The 17,922-nt window shown below is 42.4% G+C and overlaps 1 protein-coding gene across 1 annotated transcript in view; it reads left to right on the top strand.

Annotated features, from left to right (window-relative positions):
- Window positions 1–17,403, top strand: part of Hyccin (PI4KA lipid kinase complex subunit hyccin) — a 69,651-nt gene extending 52,248 nt beyond the window's left edge. The window contains exons 11-13 of the mRNA XM_037412204.2: window positions 5,745–5,904; window positions 9,367–9,604; window positions 16,848–17,403. Coding sequence (XP_037268101.1) covers window positions 5,745–5,904; window positions 9,367–9,604; window positions 16,848–17,349 — 900 coding nt within the window. The 3' untranslated portion in view covers window positions 17,350–17,403. The remainder of the gene's footprint in view (window positions 1–5,744; window positions 5,905–9,366; window positions 9,605–16,847) is intronic.
- The last annotated feature ends 519 nt before the right edge of the window (window positions 17,404–17,922 follow it).

Below are 17,922 nucleotides of genomic sequence, written 5' to 3'. Positions count from 1 at the left end.
GTAAAAGTTTATCCAATCCAATCCGCGCTCTTCCGTTTGCATGGTACATAGTGGGAAGGTGTCGAACGCCTTTGAAACAGTGTGAGGGCCTTGATTTTTCTATTACCAACAGCTTCAATTTCTCACCTCCTGCCATGTTGGCACCCACCAGCACAGCGATGCGATCTCTACTGCATTTTCCTCCACTACAGGCTTTGCCTTTGAAAGCGAAGGTCCCTTATAGAAGCACCTTATAAAGAAGACCTATCTCATCGACGTTAAAGAGGTCTCGTGGCTCAAAGCTTGTCAAAATTTCCTTAAGCTGCCCCTGTTACCAGTCGGTGCAAATGTCCTTGTTGACGGCAGCCCTCTCACCTGAGATTGCTTTGAAGACTAGGCCATGGCTTGTTTTTAAGCGGCTGAGCCATCCGTTGCTTAGTTCATTTCTTACCACGAGGAAAGTGGCCGATTTTTGCATGTTTCAGCTAGGAATTTTCCGTGTGGTTTCTGCTAGGTTTACGGTGTTATCTAATACACCAAAATAAAAGTGAATGAATGTACTTTCCGATGCTGTTTATTTTATAACAATAAAAACTTATTTGCCCCAAGAAAATTTCCTTTAAAAAAATCTGAATTTTACAAAGTTTTTTGAAAGTGATGCGACATCTCCTACAAAAAATTTTGGGGGGAAATTCCAAAATATATAAAATCTTCAAAGTGACTAGGCAACATTATTTAAGGAATTTTCAGGAATTGTGAAATTTGATAGAGTTGTCATTGAGTTGCAAAAAATTGCATCATGCTTGGTGACATAGCGAAGTTTTATTTTTTTCGAAAGAATTTTTCCAGAAAAATACTGAATACCAAAATGTAAGTATTAAATGCACAGTTTGAAAGGTACATTTGACAAAAGAAAAGGCAGCTCTAAATATGTACCAAAAATTGACAAACACAAATGATTAACTAAGTTTACAACAAAGTTCATAATGATAAACTTATATCTTCTGAGTAAAAAATTACGGAAAAAATATGAGGAATGTACAGTGGAATGGAATAGGAATGAAAAAGTGAAAGCTTTAGCTCAAAAAGGTTTTGAGCTACAAATTGTTCTTTCAGGCAGATCAGTGTGCCAGACACCAAAAAAATTTCTCACTGTGAAGCACAAATGGACACTGCATGTGCGGCAGAAAACGTTCGTCTTATGTTGAATTTTGTTCTCTTGGTAGCACTTTGTAGAGTTGCGCCGTATGTCCAATCTCTCAGGCTTATGATGTACACCTGTGGGTGGCCGAACTGGAGAACTTGCACGCGACTTACAGCAGACATTCCCGGTTCATCTGGTGAAATTTCTTCATCTGAGCTGAACTCTGACGTCGCCACGTCATTGTCCGAGTCTTCACCTCTCGACAAGTTCAAAAGATTGCTCGTGGAAGCATTGGCATCGAGCGAAATTGCTGTTTTCTGAGAGTGCGTTGTTCCGAACGTCGACGCCATCGCGCGGCTTACATGCGCTTCAATCTTTGAACTCACGCGTCCACTAAATATCGCTGCCCCGTGGTAAAAAAAGCGAACCCTGCAGGAAAAGCATTGCTAGTGTGTTGACAATCGCCTCGATAGAGTCCCAAAGCGTGGTAGTTGTTCAAAAATAGTCGCGCGAAATCATCGGTCACCGGTGAATGATGCCTAGTGGCGTGGTAAGGAAAGAGTTAGGGCAAAGTTCTGAACACCCATTTACGTGGCAATGTTTCGAGCTTTCTGCTTGAGGATATGTCGGCTTATGGGCGAATGGGAACTCTGTGCACACTTGAACCACAGAAAAATATAATTGTTTATTAGGCCTCATCAGCATTTGTTTAGAGGTAAAGGTCCCGTTCTTTACAGCGCCTTCAATCCTTTCTCTGTTTTTCAGATCCGCGACAGCGTCATTTCAGGATGTTGTATTTTTTTACCACCTCCATCTTGGGCAGGTCGCTTCTGCTTGAGCTTCTGAAGAATTTAGAGTGTCTTTTCTAGCGAGAGTGCATGGTGTAGCTGCTTCCTTTCCATTGGGCTGAAATATACACCCTGATCAACCGCACCTAGCCGCACAAATAGGCCTAATACACAAGTGGGGCTCTTCGATTTTCCACTTCTGGCTACCTGCAGGCTGCCAGAGCGCACTCGTTCTTCTCGGGCTGCTTCATCCCCCCGCGGCGCACTTCCGGTCGGCGTTCGTTTTTCTCGGGTTGGACGTTCTGGCGACCCTCGGGCTCCCCACGGGTCGCCAGACGCTTCCAGGACAATTTAGTCGTGGAAGATCTCTGGAAGGCTTTGGGCAGCTAGGAGACGCCGGAAAGATACGATGCGCACTTTGTGCCATCTTTGTGTGGACTCGACGGATCGCAAGTGTGGGCGTTGCGCGACCTTCGGCTGTCAATTTACTTGGCATGGCAGCGGGTATTTGAAGCTAATATTTCTGGCTTTTTTGTTGTGTGTGTCCTGTGAAGCTTTGAATTTCTTCCATGAACACCGGCGCGCTGTAGTCCGCTGACTGCGCTGTCTCATGAGTCGCGGCTCCTATCGAGTTTACCTTTATGTGTTTGTGTGTGAGGTGTTTGTTTTCATATATTTCGCATTGATGCTTTTCATGACGCCTGCTTTCTGTTGCTGTGGGTTGTGTCCAAGTTAGGAATTTTATTCGTTGGGATATGTTGCATTGCAATGAAATATCTGATTACAATCAAACATGGCGAACATTCTATTTTAAAAGTATTAAAACCAGCTGTTTCAATTTAGTAGGTCATAGAATTCACGGCCCCTTTCAGACCTCAGCTTATCACGGTGGTGTAATGTTTTCCTTTTCTTGTTGCTTTTTTTCTGCAGTTGCATAGCGAGGCGGGCGCAAGAACAATGATTGTTAGGTTGTTTGAAAAATAAATAGAACTGCCTAAAACTCAATTTATCAATTTATCAATTTATCATAACCATTAAGAACTTTGTCGGTTAGTTTCGCAGTCGATTCTTTGTGCACTTACAGCGCACTTATTCAGCGAAATTGGAGTACTCGGTTGATGACATTATTCTTTTACAATAAAAATGTATATACAACCTTGTGAGTATTCTGTACACTTTGCCACGGTATAAATTCAAAAAAAAAACATCACCTGCATATATGTTATTTAATACCCAAATAATGTGGAGGTTTATTTGGTATGAGGTAGTTTTTAAGGTAGCATAGTGTTTAGTTCGTGTTTTTTCGTGCACTGAAAAAGTACGGTAACTTTTATGGGCTTCTCAAGCATCGTAAAGCGTCGATATTGTATATTAAACATATGTCGTTTCATTCTAAACGTTAATATGTAAAATTAGTTTTTTTACAAAAAGAACATATTTAATTTCTTTAATTTCTCTGGTTAAAATCGGACGTTGTCCAGCATTCTGCAAAAAAAAAAAAAAAAAAAAAAACATTGTGTGGTTCGGCCATCTATTGCGGTACAATGCGTCAATGAAGTGTGATTATGACTAGTTCAGCACCTCTCCATCGATAATATATGCGCTTCAAATCAAATGCAGGTCACTGAAAAATAATTATGCCACAAACATAGTCGCAAAGGAGGAAGAAAAGGCACAAATTCGCTGCCCGGTTGATAATGCGGCAAGGCTGGGAATGTTACTGTACAATCAGATGATATTTTGTATTTTTGATACAAAATCTGACAATGAATTTGCATTATTAATGGAGGAATCTAAACAGTTCCACACAGAGTATGGAAAGAACAAGTGCTTGAAAATGTCATTGTGGTAATTGTGCTCTTTTAGTGGGAGTGAATGTTTGTGTCAGGTTATGCGGGATTCGAATGAATGGATGCACAATAATGTGTCAATTTTATAATATTTGTGTAGAATAGAAGCTGGAAAAGAAATTTTATGTGCGCTTGCTGCACTCTTATCGCCAATGTTTGGAGGCCACAGCTTGTGAGCATATTTGTGGGAAAATCAGTTCTTTTATATTTGTTGCAGATAAATCTCGTGGCCTTCCCTCTGCACATATTCTAGTTTTTTCATGTTAGTGACTGTGTAAGGAAACAACACTGTGTTGGCATATTCTAATACCGGTCTAATGTACGTGGTATAGGCTAAAACGTTGGTAGATTGAGGGGTCACTCGGACGAATTTGGGAAGATAAAATAGCTTTCGCAGGGCAACTGCAGTCATATTGGTGATGTGCGCATCCCATCGATGATCTGAATTCAATATATACTGTAAATTTTGACACTAATTCAAACAGTAGCAGCGTTTCAATAGTAGCAGGCTGAAAATTCTATAGGAAATACAGGTTATGTTGAAAAAATTCTTATACTGAGCTGGCATAAGTTAATATTTAAAGGAAAAGCGAATGAAGTGCAAAATTGAGACTTCACGGCAGTACGGAATTTTTCTGACAAGGTGGTTTCATGACAAAGCAAGTCTATTGCACAGTGAAACAATCTTTAGAGCGGGTGACATGTGGTGGAATGTCTTTTCAATTAACTACTTTCAAAGTTTGAGTGCACGTCAGAGGAAATTTCACAACTGTAATATTACAGTTGTCAAATTTGCTTTGTTACAGTTGTCGAATTTCCTCTGACAGTTAGAGTTAGAGATATTAAAGTTATAGTTAAAGATAGAGTTAGATTAGAGTTACAGTTGGAGATAATAAATTATAGATATATATCTGTAATTTAATATCTAGCTGTAACTGTATCGATAACTCGATTATTTGCACACAACTATTCAAAAACTAACTGACTAAACAAAAACTGCGTGTGGACCGTTAAAACATGTCGGTGGGCTAGTTTGTATGCATCCATGAAGACAGGGACATCATGAGGAGATGCCTTCATGCGTGCTACTGCTCTGGGCAATGCTATATTTCTTGTGCCGCATCAGCGAGGGAAACTGTCGTTATTTGAACAGTGAGGCTCGACTCTTCGCTTCATACGATCAACAATGGCGAGCGGAGGCACATTATCGGGTGCAAGGTGCTCGAAGACTGCACACTTTCAGCCTTTTAACAGGCACCTTGTGCTCTTCAGACGTAGTCTAAAGCGTTTCCAGTTAAGTCTCAACATGCATTTTTTTTTTTTTTTCAGAAAAGTAGAGGTACTAATCTTGTAAAAACAGGCGAAAATAAAAAATCATTCGTTTTGAAGAAAACTCGCATTTTTCAACCTGCATCTCCCCTTAACCTTTGATTCATGCTCATATATCAAAGTGGCATGATAGGAAAATAACGAACAATATAGGCATTTGCGTAAAGTCTGGTCTCTTGACTTACCACTTGCATTCTAATGAAAATAAAGTCCTGCTACTATTCAAAATTGGTTCCACTTCCTTTAAACCCAATAAAATGACATCTGCTCATGCCTTGCGTTCATTTTTAAAATGTGCAGGTTGGTTGGATCATGACAAATCGTGACATTTTTCTTTAGACGGGGTGCTATATAATATTTCAATTTGATTTAAATTTGTTGACCCGAATCACTATTTGCTTCGAACCTGAACTTTTTGAACAAGCCTATTAAACTCCATATATTTTTATATTTATATGAAAGCTTGAAAAATGCTGTGCTTTGTATAGTATTTACTGACATGTGTTTGGGAGTGCTTTCAGAACTTGGCAGTGTGTATTTCCGCAATATGCTGCAATTGTCACGTGATTTGTTAAGCTGGTGCTGAGGGCTCACAAATAAGGTTCATATTTTTTGGTGAGGGTCTTTCTTTTGATGTTTGCCTGTTGCTCGCAGGTGACAAGTGCTGTCAAGAACTCGCTAATGGCTAGTCAGTGTGGACAACCAGCTGAGGGCCCCATGGGCATCAGTGTTGCTATCTCGCCCACCACTTCTACGACTACAGTTTCAAAGGCCATCATCACGAATGCCTCCTTCCGCACCAAAAAGCTTCCAGGTCAGTTGCAGAGCTCGGCCTGTGCTCAGTGCATCGTCTGCCTTCCTTCGATCAGTTGCACATAAATTTATATGCTGCGAAAACCGCATATACATATTACAAAAGCATTCATCTTCAAATACGGTAAAACCTTGCTGATCTGACTCTCAATAATGCTGGAAAAATTTGTTAATAGAAGAAATTCATAATGCTTTCTGATCTGGCAACACTGGGTGCGTCTGCCATGTTTCGTTGGGCACCGTTGCGGAGTGGTCTGGTAGTATCTCCTTAAAGATAGGTCACTGAGAGGCTGAGCTGCCCTTGTCAGCGGAGCTTTCCGATTAAAAAATCGCAGCAAATCCGCGGACTGAATGATGATTAGTGGAGCGAAGCATCCGTCCGTTCGTGTATCCATACGTCCGTCCAACCGTGGCTCGATCTGTCCGTCCGTGTATCTGTCTGGCCGTCTAGTGAAGACTCTAAGTACCACCATCTCTCACCTTTTCATCATATATTTATTATACACAAGTACCACCATCTAGTGGACATTCCAAGAACAAAACGAGAGGCAGCTACCTACTACATACATCGAGGACTCACGGCTTCAGGAGCTTCACCCCTAAAAGCCTATCTCCTGTGGCACATACGCGCTCTCTCGGGTATGTGCAACCATTAGTTACAAACGATAATGGGAGACGAACGGGGGACACCATAAGGAGCTTCGCCCCTAAAATGCAGCTTTTTTATTCGTCATCTAGCGCCAAACGGTTAGTGACCCTCTCTGTGCTGCAATAAATTGACAATAACGCAATAATGGAGCACCGGGCTCTGCAAAATTTATCCGGACGTGGCAGCTGCACAAGGCGCGATGCTTCGCAAAGCCGAACAGCTGTTTTCTATTGGCATGTGAATGAATCTGAGGTAGTCGTTCTAGAAAAGGGTGCATTGCGGAGAAGATCTGTTTCTTGAACTTCTCAGATAGCCAAGCGCAGCAATACATCTCTATTGTATTTACCACTGTGATATCGTACAGTCAACTGCCGATTTTTCGGACCCTCTAGGGAGCGAAAAACCATCCGTAAATTTGGGCAGTCCGAAAAAATGAATGCAAGAAAAAAAAACGCATTATTTTACTGATAATTTCCAATGCAAGCAAAAAAAACGCACCATTTTGCTCATATTTCTCAATTCAAGCAAAAAACGTACCATTTCATTGATATTTCTCGGATCAAGAGGGTCAAGGTCCAAGTACCAGACTTCCGGAACTCTGCCAAAGCATCAGTGGGGTGGCTCTGAATAGAGCCGATAAAAAAAATGCATGCAGCTGACAGCGAGTGCCGCAATTAAGCCACACGACGAGAGCGTCCTCAAGCTTCGGATGAACACCTTGTATTGCATTCATCTTTTGGGCACCAGACGGTTTTTCGGCCGCTTCCAAGATCTTGGCTTTGTTTCTCAGGAAATGGGAAACTGCTTGGAAATGCCGAACTTCTTGCTCACGTCAGCCTGCGATCGGCGACTCTTCACTAACTTAATAACGGTGGCTTTCTTCTCCATCGTTAACCGACGGTACTGTTTTCCGCGCTTCGATGCTATCGGCGAGGACGACGAAGGTGGAGTGGGGGCCATCGCAGGCAAGCGAAATCTTCACGATGTGAACAAAGGAGTTTGTTGACGAGTGTCGAAGCACCTAGGCTTAGCGTTGCAGATCACACTTCACACGATCGCACAACCATGCACTAGGCTAGCCAAACACCATGTGGGCTGCGTAAACAAAACGGCGCGACGGCAGGCGACGGTGCCTCGGGTACTCCGAAGGTGGCGCTGGTAAACATTCAAGATTCCAGCGTGGCCAGACCTAATCTGTGTGTGACGGTTAGTTCTAGTTCGAAGTGGCGAAACGCTTCGCGAAAGCGCTGCGCGGGAAGCCAGAGTGGCACGCACGAGTACAAGCGCTAAAGCGAAAGGAACTTTATTGGCGCCAAAAAATTTTACGGTGGATAGTTTCAATTGTCAGCGAAGCACCCTTGCACGATAAACATGGCCAGTGTTAGGAATCTCGGAGGCCGTGTGTGTTTCTCCGCTAACAATCAAAGAGTCCAAGCAACAGATGCCACCACAGTAGACTGGCGCGCTCACTTATGCGATCGTAATTGCGTATGACGCAGTTGTGGTGGTTTTCATTGGAGGTCAGTGGTGGTTTCCAACCTTTCGTCGCGTCATAAAGTATGGAAAATTGGACTCCGGGAGGTTCGAGCGTCCGAAATTTCAGACTTCCTTATACGTTGATTCTATGGGGCTCTTGGCGGTGCCGCGAAGATGCCCGAATTATCGGGCATGTTCGAAAATTCGGGTGTCCGAAAAATTGGCAGTTGACTGTATACCGAAACACTGTTCTTTTTTCTGCATGACCTGTGCGACGCTGCACTGCATTCTGCGACTCATTTCTTTAGCCATCCTTCTCAACAGCGTGTGTCATAGTTTCTATAAATAAAGCAGGTATCGATATGTGCGTGAGCAATGCGCCGCACACCAAACTAAAATAGTGATCGCACATTTTGACTGTATATGTAGAGAGTGTCCTGAATAAGCTGTTTTAATACACACTGGTTGTTCACGTGTAAAATCTGTTAGCGTCTTCTATTCTGCTTTTGTTAATTGTTAGGGTTTCGCATAGATGGCCGTAAAAACCAAAATAGGATGGAAAATGCAATACACGACGCACGCATTGTTAAAAGATGAAAAAGAAGCTTGTATTTAATAGAGCAAACTTGGTTACAATATTAATCACACAACTGTTCAATACCGCACAATGCACAGCCGCTCACGTCACTCGCAATTCGCAGACTCCTCTTCGCTCGCTGTTCTCACTCTGTTTCTGGCTCTTCCCGCGCTTTTTTGCTCTGCTCTTCTGACCTCAGGTTCGAGCACACATACGCGCACGCCGACACAAACACACAACGAACACATGTGCACTAATGGTTTCTCGTAATCTAAGGGTGTGGTCTTTTGCTTCGCCATTTGGGGAAGCAGTGTCGAACATTTTGGGAAGCAGTGTCCTGCAGGACAGGAATGCGCAAAGTGTCATGTTTCCCCCCTCTTGCATCTGAACCAGCAAGGTGCAATAAAGCGGGGCTGCCTCCTTTGTCCCGACCTGGTGCCTGTCGCAATGGAAAGCTCGCCAATCGCAGCTGCCCATAAAAGGGCCCCCTTCAAGTGGCCAACGGACACTTGCAAAACACTAACAGACGTGCCAAAAAAAAAGAAGAAAACAAAACTTGAAGAGATGTGGAGTAGTCGCAAAACACTAACAGACGTACCAAAAAAAAAGAAGAAAACAAAACTTGAAGAGATGTGTAGTAGTCGTGTACAAGTCACAGCTGTCGTAAAGCTGCTTAGGACGTCAGCCGTAAGCCTCTGCGACTATTTTGTGCAAACACAGCTTTTAAACCACTGAGAAACAGTACCATGCTTGTCTTTCAGATGACATTCCAATCCCAGAAGACAATATAGACAACCTACCACTGCCAACTGACGCGGGCCTCTTGGGCATTATCAGGGAGGAAGGCGAAGAGGTGGCTGGAGGTGCGATTGCAGGTGCCAAGGCAATGATGCACGGCCTGCCTGGCATGCGCAAGCTCGTCAAAGGCATCACACGCAAGGAGTCCATGGACAAGGCTGCCCCTGCAGCTGCTAGTGGAACGGACTTGAAGAGCCCCATGTGAGTCACAGCTTCACTTATTCGCTATGTACCAAAGAATTTTGGTGAACTGGGCACATTTTTATGAAGAGTGGTGTAAATCACAGGTGTAAAATCTGGAGTCGTGACAAAACCGATTTTTACGGCCAACTCCAGCAGCTTTTTCAGCTCAGGGCATCTCAATAACATCTATTGGCTGCATTATTTTGAACATTTCCGTTATTTTTGCCAAGTTGCAGACTGGAATGCCGTCCAGACTATTTACAAATGAATTTTATTCATTGCCTTAAATCGCCCACCTAGTTTCCCACAATTACAGTGAACTCCCATTGAAGGAGTGTAGTCACTTGTTCCATAGAATTTCGCAAAAATTATCTAGAGGGGGCTCTTTCACTGTGTTGGTGAGACACCATGGGAACGATGAATATGTAGTATATGGATTTGCCTAGTCTTTGTGCTTGCGGCTTCAAACGCAGGCGGGGCTTTATTTATTGTTGTTTTGGTTTTGTTTCGAATAAAAGAATGGACGAATGTGAATATTGTGAGCTGATTGGAATGGGCGCTGAAGGTGGGGAAGCGTAACGGCGAAACTTTTGCTCAACTTTTTTTTGAGGCAAAGCGAATTGACGCCCTATGAAGCCATGTGGAGCAGACAGAACGGAGATTAGACAAATCCATGTGCTACCCATCATTCCCACGCTGGCTGAAGCACCGTGCATTACAGCTCCTATTGCACCAAGAGTTCCCTCCTATGCGTATACAGTAAAAGCTCGTTAATTTGACGCCCGTTAATTAGGAAATTCGGATAATTCGGACGGCTCTATTGGTCCCGGCCAAAGTGCATGTTAATCTATGGGACCAAACCTTCGTTATTTCGTCGGAATTTGGCTCCGCACCGCTTAATTCGGACAAATGCTGACGGCTGCTGCTACACAAAAGTGTGATAAAGCAGCGCTGCCACCACTGGAGTGAAACCGAAACCTGAGTGGCATCGCCATCATCAACTAGTGGGGGCGATCGCAGCGTCACCGAACGTCGGCGTCTTCTTTGTTCTCCACTCAGCGCCTCCGACGCCTTTTTCCCTTGTGTTGTCGTGTCGGAACCATCTCTTCTTGCGGAGTTCTCTTTTTCTTCTATTGTGACCGTATTCGCATGTCGCTACCATCGTGCGCTACAGTGATGGCAACGCCGAAAAAGCGGCAGAGTCCACCGACCGAGTCCACTGACGATGACTGCCCGACTTTCGATGCTGTCCTTCCCACAGATGTGACCTTTCAGGACTACATCGCGATTGATCATGGTGTCGCCACGAGTGGTCTCCTGACCGATCAAGAGATTATTAATGATGTCACGGGCGCCCATGAAGACCACGATTCTGACGAAGAATCATGCGAGGAGATACAGCCGCGACCTCATCGCACCTCACGGGAAGTCTCGGAGGCGCTGTTAATATTACAGGACGCTTGCCTGAACACTCCCGACAGCTTGCGTGCTGTTGGCCATTTGGAACAGTTAAGAAAAATTGTGATGTCAGCCGGAATTTGCGCGAAAACGCAGATGACAATTACAAAATACTTCAACAAATAAAGGTATGCTTCTGCAGCTTGATTTTAAATGTTGTTTTCCCTGTTCATTCCTTAATTCGGCATTCGGTTAATTCGGACAGTTTTTCCGGTCCCGTGAAATCCGAATTAATGAGCTTTTACTGTATATGTACAGATAGGAAACTCCAATTTGCTCGTCTTATCAGAAGCGCTCCCCAAGAAAATATGCTAACAGGCTAAGTGCATTGAACTTTGTCACAGTGGCGAAGAAATGACTAGCAAAAGCATTTATTTGGCTCAAATTGATAGAAAACTATGCCTTCACGTGGACTATTTAGACGAATCGGATGAGCGCTCGACCTGGCAGGTTCAAAATAAATATGCTCATAAATATATTGCCACCACATTTTAACAATGAAACTGTGGCAAACCTCTGTATTGACAATTGAAAAAAAAAAAAAAAGACGAGCACTATTTTTCTTCAAAGAATGAAAAATTTATTCTTCTGGCAGTTTATAGTCTTCTGTGAACCTGTTAAACTGGCTCCAATGTCACTTCTAAAGATGCCTCGATTGCATGCCGTTACCATGACAAAGCCAATCTACGCTGGGTTGCTTAAGAAAGTCTGTAAGCTTTTCTTCAAGGTCCAAATATATTCTAGTTTGCAGCCCCTAGTAACTTTTCGTTATTGGCGTGCAGCTGAAACCACCATTTGTGCAGCTTATGGTCACAAGCCCTGGCACACAAACAAAGACATGACACAGCTATATTTGGTGTGTGACATAACCTTCCTTTGTCATGTGCTTTCGTTTTGCACCTCATGATGTGCACAAGTCGTATGCGAAATAATCTGAATTGTCCACAATAGGTGCTGGGATTCCATGGTATGACAGCGATGACTACACATCTGATTAGGATTGTGTTAATATTGAAGTGCTTCAAATATGCAGATGAATATCACAGGATTTGAGTTCACTTTGACGATTCGAATTTACACTATTAGAAATTTCGAAGTATTCGAGAGGAACAAATAAATGTATACATATTGGTCTGCATGTAACTTTCTGTAGATGTTACAGACGGTATACCACGAAAACACCTACCCAGGGTAAATTCGCACTGCTGTGAAGCCCCACTTCAAAGTTAAAGGGGCCCTACAACACTTTTTGAGCATGGTCAGAAAACGCTGCCGATCGGCAGTAGAAGCTCCCGACAACACGCGAGCCAACTAATATAGCGCAGCTCACGGCCTGCAATTCACAACAAAAATTATCAAAATCAGCTAGAAATAGCTTTTTCTTCTCTTGACAAATCAAGGAATTAAGCCCAGTAAGCCCATCTATCAGCCATTGGCTAATTTGAACATGGCACGCTCAGTTGTTAAAGAGGTCGCCGTGAGAGACCGTCACTTGTCCACGCGCACGCAGGCGATTGCACTGTAAAAGCCGTGTATTCTAAGAAAAAAAAAAGAAAGAAAATGCTCAAGGTCACGAGGCGCGAGTGACGTTTTTTGTTTGCCCTCCCATTCCTCTCTACTCGGCTATCGGCACTTTCGTCAGGACGAGAGAAGAGAGAATGTGATTGCAGCGTGTGACAAATCTTTGTAACTCAGCTCGTACTGGACGAATTCTTAAAATTTTTTGGGCATTCAATTTGTGAGGTAATACCCTTTTACAGTGAATTAATTATATTGTTACCCAAAAAAATGTTTCAGGGCTTCTATAAATCAACATAAGTATTACATTACGCCATTCATTTTTTTAAGTTGAGTATTGGGGGACCCTGAAGCTTCACCTTTGCGAGTTCAACGCGATTATCTGGACCTAGTGCATATGCTTCAACCACTTAGTGCATACTTTTAATGTATGATATTACTCGAGGAGTTCAAATTGTGGATTACTACAATGTGATCTATAAAGTTGACAGGCGGCTTGTGTCGGTGAAATCTTTCCATATGGCTGCATTCAGTGTAAGGGGTAGCATGCTTTAAACCATGAACAATTATGTGCTTGAAATCTTCTCAAAGTTGCTTTGCACCCACCACGTGGACTTTAGGGAATATGTACAGTAATAGACAATCATAGTTTATCATTAGCGTGATAGGGGTAGTTAGAGAGTAGTGTTGCTATGCCGCAAACGTTCATTCTGGTAAGCGACTTATACGTTTACTTGCTTTACGTGCCCCTGCTGGGACGGTGGCACCATGTAGCAGAGGGTGAATAAGTTAAATAACAGGATAAAGAAAAAAAAACGAGAATGTTTACATGTGTCACCACAGCAAGCAATCTTACAAGTCCTTTTTTTTTAGCAATAGTAAAAGTAAATGAATATGAACCATGCACCAAACACAACAATATTTATATATATTGCCAATTTGTTTTCATTTTTCTTCCCTAGATATGTTTGAAAAGGGAAGCTATCTCGAAAACTACGCTAACTTATCCCTAATACTCGGTCATCGAAGCCAGCTGAATACAAGCAAAGCCATTTTAAGCAGTCGTTTGCTGCGAAGGGAGTGATTATTTCAAAAACTACGCCAAAATCACTTTATAAGTGGGCGCCTGAAATCGCCATGTTCTATGTACACTACATAAGCCACGCTAACACAATAATGTTAAATCTGAAAAGTAGCATCTGTACGGTGAGTAATACGGGTCACGCACATTACTGCACATGCGCACTTTGATCCCACTATCTCGATAAGTCCGGTATACTATAACTGTCTAATGCCCGTGCCTTCTGTAATGGGTGGTTGGCTTTAAACTAGGAAGTCGTTGTAATAGTTGCATGTTCTGATGCCCGATGGCTATGTACACCTGTTACATGCACTATTGCTGCAACGTTACATGGTAGTCAGGGCTCTTGAGAACACTCGTGCAAAATATTGTAGTGCAGCATGCAGTCTGGAGTTTGTAGTTAATTCTAAAAGTCAGCTAGATATTGCTCGCTCATCTGTCGAGAAATGATGCCGTTAGCCCAAGTGCCATCATCCCAAAGTCTGTTTGAGCTTCACCAGCTACATAATTATCGCAGCCGCTGCGAGATGCTGGCGCATGCTTGTGTGCCTGCGATTACGCTGAAAATTATCCGTCATTAGAGGGAAAAAGAGAGAGAAAAAGAAGTGCTTATGGTCATGATGCATGCAGACGGGTGGATGTAATTTCTTGCCTCTTTGTTGTCTTCCCCCATACCCACGTCTCCGTCGCTTTCAGCACGTTGATTGGTACAAAAGGAGAAAAACGAAATGCTTACATCAAAACACTGTTACTTGAGCGGTTTTAAAAACATTTGTGGCAGTCAATTCATGAGGCAATCAACTCCGTTAATGAAGCTATTCTATGATTAGTTAGCAATTATTACTTAGTCTCTTAACTAATAATAATAATAATTTTTATTTCCATCAGCGATGGAGGAGACTGCGGGTAAAAGTTGCTTGAAAGCACAAGCAACTTGACAGAGGCCCGCAGCCACCCCTACAGTGCAGGCAGCGATGGCAAACATTCACATAAAGAGAAAAAAAAAAATCACAAGAAACACATATTCGGAATACAGATATGTCTAAAAAAAAAAAAAAAAACACATCAGTAAGGAAGAATGAAAAAAAGCAATATTTTACACTATTTACTATGTTAGCATGAATTGATGAAATGCTCGCGCAGTGTTCGTGCAGAAGTTATTTTCAATTCAATGTGTAATTTATGAAATGAATTTAAAAGGGTTGGCAGCGTGTATGATAACTTCTGCGTAGAATAGCTTGTCCGCGCAGTGACCACCTTCCACTGTTCTATGTAACGAGTGCCGTATGAATGGGTGTTTTTGGCAAGATGAGATAACTCGTGGAAAAACTTTAGGTTTTCTTTTATCTCTCGTTTGAACGCTATACTTAACTTGTAATTGTATAAAGTAAACACGCGGATGACATTTCCCTTCAAGAATAAATCTGAAGTATGGGAATTGTAGGGTACATTGAAAAGCGCCCGCAGAAATTTTTTCTGCAGTACATGAAGTCTTTCAAGATTTGTATATGTCGTCGTACCCCATACCAAAAAACAATAATACAAGAAAGAAAAAAAGAGCGCATTGTAAACAAGAAGCTTTATTTTAAAAGGTAATATCAATCTGTGACGCGCCATCATACCAACCACACGAGATAGCTTGCCTAAAACTGATTCGATGTGTAAATCCCAAAGCATATTTTGTGTGAAGGTAACTCCCAGTATTTTCACACTACTCACTATTTCTATTTCTTCATTTGTGTAAAGAAGGGTGATGTGATCGCAGGTTATCTGTTTAGATTTTGGTCTGAAAATCACGGCTTTTGTCTTTTTAGTATTAATTTGCAAAACGTTTGCTGCTGACCATTCTTGGAGCGCCCTTAGAGCAGTGCTGGTGTTATTCTGAAGGCTACCAAGTTCAGGTGACGAAAAAAATAGACTAGCGTCGTCAGCGTACATAACGTATTTCGCATCACTGTAGATATTTACTAGGTCATTGATGTAAACTATAAAAAGAAATGGGCCGAGAATACTACCTTGAGGAACGCCTCTGCTGATGTGTTTTAAGTCTGAACGGTAATGCTCAATCTGGACGTACTGATGGCGATGATCTAGATACGACTTCCTGATACGACTTCCTGATGATCTAGATACGAATGAGACTTACTTTAAAACAAGTTCATAATGAAAAATTTTTCCTATGAGAACTGATAGCAGTTAGTTATAGTACCATGAGGTAATTTAGATTACAAAGGCTTGTCTAAATTTGAATTCTGTATTAAAGCTGAAGCGCCTAAAGGTCAATGTGACATAACAGAAAGAAATAAGTGCAAATTCAAGATCTTGTTTCCCTTGTTAGAGACTATATTAATGAGAACTAACTTACAATAATGCCAACAAAAGTACAGGAAATGTTATTAGAACTAATTGTGATGTAAATGTGAATAAAGTAAAGTGAATGAAAAGATAACTTACTGTGGGCAGGAACCGCACCTGCGATCTTTGAATAACGCAATGCGTCCAATGCTCTATTGCTAAGCTACGGTGGCAGTCATCACTCTATTTACTTTATGGAGTATGTATGTGCAATAAACGTGGGAGCATGATTCAGTGCCACGTGTTGGTGTGACATAGCACATGATCCTATTAGAAGATGGCAGCTAATTAATAATTCTTCGCATAGTACCTGAAGGCATCAAGTCTGCCATAACGACTCTCTCTCTATGAATAAAGGAAAGAAGTGCAAATTTTATTAATGTGACATCATAGGCTTTCAAGTCTTCTTTTTTTTTTGTGAATTGGCCACATTTGCTCAATAATTTTTTTCTGAAACATTTAGCAATACATATGTGAATCCATTAAAATGCAATGCAATTCACTTTACCTGATAGACAGTCAAGTAAACCCTTGTCAGTCCCATCCAAATTTATCATAATGAGTAGCGGCTAAAGCTAAAAAAAGTTCCATTGCTACTCGTATTATATTTTTGTCCGTTCCATGCCTTATCAAGCATATTTTTATTGCAGAACATTGTGGTGAGTGGTAGAGTCATTAGAACAAAAGAAGCTTTGCTTTCTTTGGCATTTTTTAAGACATGCTGTAGAGCAGTACTTGGTTTAAGGCGGCAGCTGTGGGGCCCAAAATGTTTCAGTAGCGCTTGTTGTTTGTTGCATTCATTGTTGTCACGAAGGGCAACTTATTGTAAAGTTTGTGTGGTCTTCGCAGATCCTCAGATTCTCAGCGAACACACGAGAACATGTCGGGCCACCAGTTCTTGGACCAGGCGCCAGCTGGTGTCGAGCACGTGTCGGACACTCGGAAAAGCTCATCAAAGAGCAAAGAGGCAGACAAGCAGGCTAGCACACGCTCAATGTCTGCATCGCGGAGTACTGCGATGAAAGAAACCACGGAGAAAACGAGCAGGTCAGATCGAAAAGATTCATCACGCAAAGAGACGCTCGACAAGAGCAGCAGGAGTGAACGGAAGGAACAGTCGGATGCCACCGGAAGAAGCAGGCCAGAGCAGAACGGTGGCAGTGCCGATTCCCAGAACAAGGTCTCGGCGAAAAACGAAAACCTAGAGGCACGAAATGGCATCGACAAGCGCGAGTTGTCGCATGAAACAGTAGGATCCTCGGAACTTAAACATATAGCCACAGCTGAGAACGCTTCGTACCCGGGCAGCTCTAAGAGTGAGGACAAGCCACATCGAACCACACAAGTGTGAAGAAGATGTGTGTAGAAGTGACCACCTTGTCTCTTAACAAGCTTACTAGTTGTGTTTTTTTTGTTTTTTTTGTATTATCACGTTCTCTCTTTCTCTTTTTTTGCTACATGTGAAGGCTGGCGACACTTAACAGTAGTGTGGAGTGTGAGCATGTGGTGTATCATAGACGTACTCCGGCCGCTTTAGCCCGTACTTACAGATGCCTTTCCGAGTGGCTTACTCTCACTTTAACGTAAAAGATTTTAAACGGAATTTCAAAGCAATACCTTAACATTGTGCCATTTCTGTGAAGGACTTTCACACTGATCGCATATGGGGAATGGATATGTGCTTTAGGCTATGAGCAACTTCAGACCACCTAAAGGAGCGCACTAACTCCATGCTCCTTAATATCGGTGCCAATGACAGCAGTGTCCCTAGTGGGTGCAAACGTATTGCAATACAGGTGTTCCTTGTGATCTCTGCACATACTGTTATGTGTTGCACTTCGAGTGCTCGCTTGTTTCTTGTATTGTTCGTAAACGTAGAGTCTTCTATTTTATTTGTTTCTTTTCTTAGAAACTGCACGCCATG

The sequence above is a fragment of the Rhipicephalus microplus genome, chromosome 1 (assembly GCF_043290135.1).
Source record: "Rhipicephalus microplus isolate Deutch F79 chromosome 1, USDA_Rmic, whole genome shotgun sequence".
Classification (NCBI taxonomy): Eukaryota; Metazoa; Arthropoda; class Arachnida; order Ixodida; family Ixodidae; genus Rhipicephalus; species Rhipicephalus microplus.
The sequence above is the reverse complement of the archived record's forward strand: the minus strand, read 5'-3'. Positions and strand labels throughout refer to the sequence as shown.